At 37.6% G+C, this 7,868-nt stretch overlaps 3 protein-coding genes across 3 annotated transcripts; 2 read left to right on the forward strand and 1 right to left on the reverse strand.

Annotated features, from left to right (window-relative positions):
- LOC104714837 (beta-carotene isomerase D27, chloroplastic) lies at positions 1,589–3,051 on the forward strand. The gene is made up of 5 exons (XM_010432314.2): positions 1,589–2,126; positions 2,220–2,281; positions 2,378–2,484; positions 2,573–2,668; positions 2,758–3,051. The coding sequence occupies exons 1-5, from the start codon at positions 1,689–1,691 to the stop codon at positions 2,805–2,807; spliced, it is 753 nt and encodes a 250-aa protein (XP_010430616.1). The 5' UTR covers positions 1,589–1,688; the 3' UTR covers positions 2,808–3,051.
- LOC104714838 (protein BRANCHLESS TRICHOME) lies at positions 4,205–5,578 on the forward strand. The gene is made up of 2 exons (XM_010432316.2): positions 4,205–4,558; positions 4,669–5,578. The coding sequence occupies exons 1-2, from the start codon at positions 4,538–4,540 to the stop codon at positions 5,494–5,496; spliced, it is 849 nt and encodes a 282-aa protein (XP_010430618.2). The 5' UTR covers positions 4,205–4,537; the 3' UTR covers positions 5,497–5,578.
- On the reverse strand, positions 6,395–7,159 carry LOC104714839. The gene has a single exon (XM_010432317.2). It carries the CDS (start codon positions 7,097–7,099, stop codon positions 6,485–6,487), a length of 615 nt encoding a protein of 204 aa, XP_010430619.1. The 5' UTR covers positions 7,100–7,159; the 3' UTR covers positions 6,395–6,484.

The following is a 7,868-nucleotide window of genomic DNA, read 5'->3' on the forward strand; positions in this document are numbered from 1 at the left end:
GATTATAACTAGATCCCGATACAGTACAGATTCGACAAGTTAATGACGGAGACAGATTTGTAGTCCCTCATGTCAAGCCTTTACATCTATTTTCTTACTTGCAGTTTTTTCATATTTTGGTTTATATATTTATTGCAAACTTATTGGCATGTGTAGGAATATGTTTTTTTCTCTCTTGAAAACTTGAACCATTTGGTGGTTAAAGAACGGAAGGTTCACTAATAGCCAAGTGAATTCTGATATCGTTCATAAGTTAAAGGGTAGTTGAGTGAAATTAGCCAAGAGGAATTTAGTGTAAAGCCTCAAACTCAACCACTAAACGGGGAGTTGTTTTGGTAGAGCAGAAATAGATGTTGAATGTAAAGAAAGAGAATTAGTTACAACTGTAAGTTACAACTTACAAGCAATATAACACGACTGTAATGCAGGGGTCAGCGACGACTGACATACTTTATAATTGCACTCCATTCCAACATGTAGCGTTAGAAGTGGTTTGGACTGACAAAACTGAAGAGTAACTCACAATAATAATAAAAAAATTGTAGTTGATGTAAAAAAGTCAAAAGACTAAAAAGAAGCCTTAAATGCGAAGTTGATGGAGTTTGGTAGAGAGTGTCTTTAATTTATTGTTCTACATAGTATTTTGAAACTTGAAAAGTGCTCCACTCTTTTCGTCCAAAAAAGAAAAAAAAAAAAAAAAGTGTTCCACTCTTCTACTCCATTATTTATTTCCTACTTGCTAATTTAACCCAACAACTTTACCATAATCAAATATAATTAGCACTGGCCACTGGATATTTCAATTTTTCAATCACACACATCTTAATTCTTAAGGTATTGAAATACCACATTAACCGATATCAATCTCAATAACATACATTATATAGGGGTTTATTTAATCATTGATTTGTTAACTTATATAAATTTTAAATTATTATATTTGATTTTAAAATAAAAAAATATGGATTTTGAAATAAAAACATATGAATTTTAAATAATATGTTTTATCCACAAATTTGAATCTTTCTATTTTTCATATTCAAACCCATTTAAATTATAATCTAAATTTTAACTGATATTTATATACTAGTATAAACTAATAAAACATGATTTTGAAAAAGATGTTAAAATCCATTAAAATCATGACTAAATAAACTCCCCTTAGTTAGTTATTGATTGAGTTGCAACGTTCTTAAAAATTGGATAGAATAAAGTTGGAGACGTTGTATTAAAAATTAGCATTTATTCATTCTAATAGTATCATAAATCGTGTTGATGCATAGAAAATGAACGGGAAACCAAAGTTTTTTTTGAATTAGAAACATCTCAGTTCTTCTTTACTTTGGAGTTTGGATGTTGTTATATAAACAAACATCCGAGATAGTATTTAGTTTACTTGAGGTTTTAATTTTATTAACCACATTAGTTTACTTGAGATATGTGAATTAGTTAGGGGGCTAAAGCTTGAGGGGCCATTGTATTGTATTGGATGTGGGCTTTTATAAGGCCACAAAAGAAAGTAAAGAATTAAGTCGCGACGCGAGGCAAAGAAAGTGGACACTTGTAACTTGTAAGTCGTAGTAAAGGTGTGGGTGACGTTTGTGTGGCCAGTAAAAGCAGAGTTTGTATGAGATGATGGTTGGGAAGACGAGCAAAGAGCCGGCGCGAGAGATATCTTCTTCTTATCCATGGCGGCGGCTATTGGTAGTATGCAAGCTGTCAATCTCACGTTTAGGCGACGTGGCGTTCGATGCGGGATTGCCGAGCCGAGCGGAGAGCCTGCTACGATAGGGCAGAAGACTAGATACGACGATGGGCTGGTGGAGAGAGTGTTCATGGGTCTGTTCGCGAGGAAGATGGACAAGTTCGGGTCGAAGAAGAATAAGAAGAAGGAGAAGGGGTTCTGGGAGTACGATTACGAGAGCTTCGTGGAGGTGTCAAAGAGAGTGATGCAGGGACGGTCCAGAGTGCAGCAGCAAGAGGCCGTCAGGGAGGTTCTTCTCTCTATGCTGCCTCCTGGTGCTCCTCAACAGTTCCGAAAGTTGTTCCCACCAACCAAGTGGGCAGCAGAGTTCAATGCGGCTCTTACGGTGCCTTTCTTCCATTGGTTGGTTGGTCCATCTCAGGTACCTCTCCCTCTCTCTCTTCCAGTCTGAGTTGAATATGAATTTGTTACTTACTACTGCTCTTTGAATTGATTGACTTCTGATTGTGCACAGGTCATAGAAGTGGAAGTCAATGGGGTGAAACAGAGAAGTGGAGTTCGTATAAAGAAATGCAGGTAACAAGTGAGTTTAAAATTTTCTACTAGTTAGTTGTCTTGCTCAAAAAAAAAACATGTGACAGACTTGTATGCTCCTCCTACTCCTCTTTGAAGGTATCTGGAGAACAGTGGGTGTGTAGGAATGTGTGTTAATATGTGCAAGATTCCAACCCAGGATTTCTTCACCAATGAGTTTGGCCTCCCACTCACAATGAACCCAAGTACGTCCATTATATCTCTCTTTTCACCATCCTTACCTCATTCTACCTTTTATCTCTTTCAGTTTCATAACCCATTTTCGTTGTATAGATTTTGAAGACATGAGCTGCGAGATGATATACGGGCAAGCTCCTCCGGCCTTTGAGGAGGATCCAGCCACCAAGCAACCTTGTCTAGCAGACATATGTAGGTGTTACAAGGCTCTCAGATTGCATAGCTACATGTATAGAATGTTTTAAACACAAACTGATTCTTGGTGCTGATGTTGCCTCCAGGTTCTATGTCCAATCCAAGCTCCCCAATCTGCCCTAAACTAGAGGCATGAGTGGATCGACACAGCAGCCACTTCTTTTGTGGGATGTGCAATTTCCAAGAGATATACAGTACATACTTTTTTTCCAAACACACACATATAAAAGTATACAGTGTAGAGTTGTGAAGACGAGTTATTCTTATCTGTGTTTCTATTCTGGTTGGGTTGTGTAAGTATACGATTAATACATGATCTTCTTTTCGTTTTATATTTCAACTCCAAGTTGGTTATAATCAAGTGTTCCTTTCAGTTTGTATGTAATGTATACCTTAGCTTTAAGGCAACTCTGCATTTGATCAACTCTGCTGGATTTATGACCTTTCTTGTCAACAACACTACTAATATTTTTTTTTTTATCTGTTGGGAAATTGAGGGTCATTTATATTTATGTCGATTGATGATCATCTGAAGAAATCTTGGTTAAAGAAGCTAGGTGTGTTGACACATGTCCTTGAGTCTGTACTGTGAATAGGTGGGATCACCATGGAACAGAATTGCCCGTGTGCAAACATACAAAAATCAGTTTAAAGAGCTCTCATCTCTGTGTATTGAATTGACCAAGATTTTTCAGTGCATGAAGTTATATCCTGATGGGGTATACATTGAAGAGCGCTGGTGAAGACTGCGCTGTTCGAATTTCGAGCATAAGCGAGGAAGAGAGAACAGATAAACAAGAGTATGAAGTAGCTGAGGTTGATTCTGGTGTCTACTTTGGCATGAATCAACATTCTCAGATTGAATTTCTGAAGTTTAACAATAAGAAAATAGAAATGAAGACTGCAAGTTTTGTGAGGAAATCAGAAATGAAGACTCGACTTGGGTTGTGTTAGAGTGTTACCCTTTTAGATCTTCAGTATATCAGATAAGCCCCTGCATATCAGTGAAATATTGGATCTTTCCTGATTAGAGAAAAGGGTAAATATCTTTCTAAACTCAACCTACATTATACTGTCTTTGATTATGTAATATATCTATTTACTGCACTAACTGTGGCTTTTACCATATACCCGGTATGTTTGTTTAATGACTTAACCACAGCTAGAATAATGTAATGCATAATATTGTACATCTCAGATAACCATCTACTTAAATGGACAGTGATCAACTTACATCAGAAGAAGAAGGTTCCAGGCAAAAGGATCAATCAGAAGCAATGGAGTATATTTTGCAGGTGAGGCCCCCCAAGCTCGAAAATGAGTTTGAATTATAAAGAGTAGACTGGACCTTCAGAAGCAATTAGCTTTTATGACTTGTTGTTAGAGGCTTGCTTTCATTTATAGTATGTGGTTTGGTTGCTTTAGTCTGATATATACACATACTGAAAGACTTGTTTACTTGTATTTGACTTCGTTTCCTGCAGCTCCAACTAACTAGGTTGGAAGTGTTGGTTTAAGGGAATATACAAAGTAGATAAATGCTTAGATAGAAAAAAAAATCCTTTGATATTAATTTTATAGAGACACATACTGTATATAGTTAGGACTTAAGAGAGGTGGAACAGATGAGGCATTAATGTTTTGACTTAATTGACACCCCCAAGTGTACAAAATAACACAGAAATTGAGAGGTGATTCATTGAAAGCACTGGGAGGTTGTTGGCCTTTCTAAGAGACATTGCCCAACAAACAATCTTTAGTTTCATCTGTTTCTGCTACTTTTCTTACTCTCTAACGATAGCACCAAGCTTTTGAGGTAGAGAGAGAGAGAGAGAGAGAGAGAGAGAGAAAGACCTGAAGAGGAGAATGATTGAAGCTGATAAACATGTGATGACTCAACTCACTCTTTCAGCTTTACAACACACTTTCCAGGGTTAAATAAACAATACTTAAATTTTTTTCTTTTTTCCTCTATCTATCTAAATACATAATAACAGCTAAAGCTAGAAAAGGAGAAGGCTATGAAGATGCAGAGCAGTCCTGAAACGATGATGGCCAGAGTCCCCACTCCAGATCCTCACAGTACCAGCGTACAAGAAGATGCCATGGACTGCAAGACCAGCTGGAAACGTTATGACAACCCCTACTACTGCTCTTCACAATCTCAACAGAATCAACACCAACGCAAGGCATTTATATGGGATCTGAATTTCATAAAGGTCTTCATGGAATCTGAACTAGGGAAAGCACGAGCCGAGATCAAGGAATTGAAGGCAGAGCTGGACTACGAGAGAAAAGCTCGAAGGCGGGCAGAGTTGATAAACAAGAGGCTGGCTAAAGATGTGGAGGAGGAGAGAATGGGTAGAGAAGCAGAGGAGATGCAAAACAAGCAGCTCTTAAAAGAGATATCGTTTGACAAGTCAGAGATGGTTCGGATGAAACGAGATCTTGAAGAAGAGAGACAGATGCACAGGTTGGCGGAGGTTTTGAGAGAAGAGAGAGTTCAGATGAAGCTGATGGATGCAAGGCTTTTCTTGGAGGAGAAGCTATCTGAATTAGAGGAAGCTAATAGACAAGGAGAGAAGGAGAGGAATAGGATGATGAAACCAAAGATACTGGAGAGAGCGTGTAGCTCACCGGCGAGGAGGAGGTGGGAGAACCCGCACATAATGAGAGGAATCAATCCGTTCCCAAGAGTGATAAGAGCAATAAGATCAAAGAGTGAGAAATGGGGTTCAAAGCTGGAGTGCCAAAAGGTTCAGCTCAAAATTCTGCTCAGACAAAAGACCACTCCAAGATGTACTCCTCTTCTCTCCTCTCCCTGATACTGTAAGCTTCTTTTTTCTTTTCATCTCGCTCACATCCAAGGACTAAAAAGATGTGCTAATTAATAAGATTTTCTTCGTTTATCCCTTAGATAATATTTTCTTATATTCCATTTTTTACTTTCAGTGGAATTTGCATGAAATTTTAAAAGGATTTGGTTTCACATTGATAATTAAAAAAAAAAAAAAAAATCAAATACGTACGAGGTTGAACTTTGTTATTTTGAAATCTACATGTTAATTTGGATTTCACAAATACAAAAAAAGTCCTTGCCAAAAATATATTTACGTTCAATTTTAAAGTCAGTGTAGGTATTTGAATATTTGATGCATGGTGAATCTCTTCACATGAGAGTTGGTGTACATATCATAAATATTGATATCTGTGAAAGATGAATTGGAGCAATATGATGACCCCATTATCCGGATTTGTTATGTTTTCTTCACCTAAAGTTTTCTTCTTATGCTGGTATAACTCTTAACGTCAAGACAAGATGAACTTTGATAACATTAATTACCAAAAAAAAAAAGAAAGAAGAAGATGAACTTGAACAAATTTGATGTTGTTCAACCTTGAAACTAATTAAAGATCAGAGGATGAGAAAGACGTGGTAGAATTTGAGAAATTAGGAATATCATATATCAAACTGAGATAGACAGAGACAGTTTTTATAAGTTCTCAAAATCATGCTGATTGCCTTTTTCATTATATTAGTTATACCATCTTGATTACAACATGCATGTCAAATCGATCGTCTTCGAGCATCTTAATTAACTTGGAACAACTAGTTTCTCACGGAGTATTTAATATATATATATATATATATATATATATATATATATATATATGGAGTCTTTGAGTAAAAAAGAAGAAGAAGAAGAACTTGCTATAGTTTCTAAATTGACGCAATCGACTGGAGCAAGATAACAGACTTCATTAGTTCTATCGTTTATACCACACATTCAAATATAGGGAATTAATCAAAATCTAAGGTATATGTACCACCGACAAGACATTCTCAGACGAACCACTTGTGATGCTCGATGTGTCACCCTTGGCCACGACTCTCACACTCTCTATTAGCTCATTTATTCTACCATCCTCAGACAGTATCTGTAACAGCTCTTCAGTGTTTATGACCAGCTTCACTTTCCATATTCCACCTTTGCTGCTCGTACGCCTCCTCCTCGTCCTCTTCTCCTTCTGTCGGGTCCTTGTGTAGTTGTATCTTGAAAAGACGTCCGTGCATGATCTCTTCAACACCCTGTGGTTATAATCTAGAGACATTCTGTAAGGAGTCATCGTCGCTGAAAAGGACTCGCTGTTGGATCTCACGTGGCAGCTGCCCACAAAAGTCTTCAACTCCTCGGAGACAATATTGGGAAAGAGATAGTAGGACTGACCGGGGACAAGGAGGTGGTGGTTAGGCAGGGGTTTCCAGAGGAGATCAAGGGCAGAGAAAAGAGCATGGTCTGAGAATTCGTGGGAGACGGAGCCCGCCGTGACGGGGGAGTAGAATTCAAGAACTCCACCGTCTGATTTTATGACTTTGATCAATAAGTCTTCCTCGTCGCCTAACCCTCCGAATAAACAGTTTCCCATGCTTGGTTTGTGTTCTCCTTCTTGCCTACTTCATGCATGCTCTCTCTCTATATATATATAGTCTAATTATAAAGGGGACGGTGAGAGAGCAAGAGCTCCCCTATAATGCTTTTTAATACAAACTTCAAAGGAAAATGCGGTGGAATCTTCTATGCTTTTCATTATTTTTAGGTAATTTTTATATATTTGTGAAAATTTCTTTTATTTTTGAATTTTGATACAGCCTATAGTTTTTTAAAAAACTTTTTTCTATTTCTTATTCTGATTTGGAGACATGCCAGCTATATAGTAATAGTAGTGTTGATTTCTTTTGTTCTTTGGTGGTGAACATTTAGTAAAGTTAACTTCAAGTGACCACAAAACCAACTTAATTATATTAAAAATACCATGGAAGAAGCAGAGATCCATTGCGAGTGGAAAAGCCCACCAAATAAGCCCATTAGGGCGTACGCGCAGGCCAGGAAAAGAGGCCCAGTAAGGGCCCATGGAGGAAAACCCGAGCAGAAGGATGAAGTCAACCTGGAGAAGAAATCGGGATTGGGGAGCCGAGATTGCAGCGAGACGTTCAGGAAGGGTTTCGAGGAATTTTAGTTTAAATAGCAGATGAATGTGAAGGACACAACACATGTAATCAAGCTCAGAGCGAATCAATAGAAAAAGTGAATACAAAAGTCCAGTTCGTTGTTTTTCATAGTTCTAAGTCGATTTGTACCGAAAGTCTGCCCAGATCTCATTTTACAAACTTATTCTTCTAATTGTTGTTTCTAGC

The sequence above is a fragment of the Camelina sativa genome, chromosome 9, assembly GCF_000633955.1.
Source record: "Camelina sativa cultivar DH55 chromosome 9, Cs, whole genome shotgun sequence".
Lineage (NCBI taxonomy): Eukaryota > Viridiplantae > Streptophyta > Magnoliopsida > Brassicales > Brassicaceae > Camelina > Camelina sativa.

Coding starts and splice junctions, on each gene's coding strand:
- LOC104714839 (XM_010432317.2), bottom strand. CDS start 7,099: ATGGGAAACTGTTTATTCGGAGGGTTAGGCGACGAGGAAGACTTATTG.
- LOC104714838 (XM_010432316.2), top strand. CDS start 4,538: ATGATTGAAGCTGATAAACAT. Junction 4,559..4,668: donor TGATTGAAGCTGATAAACAT/GTGATGACTCAA, acceptor ACATAATAACAG/CTAAAGCTAGAAAAGGAGAA.
- LOC104714837 (XM_010432314.2), top strand. CDS start 1,689: ATGGCGGCGGCTATTGGTAGTATGCAAGCTGTCAATCTCACGTTTAGG. Junction 2,127..2,219: donor GGTTGGTTGGTCCATCTCAG/GTACCTCTCCCT, acceptor GATTGTGCACAG/GTCATAGAAGTGGAAGTCAA. Junction 2,485..2,572: donor CCCACTCACAATGAACCCAA/GTACGTCCATTA, acceptor TTCGTTGTATAG/ATTTTGAAGACATGAGCTGC.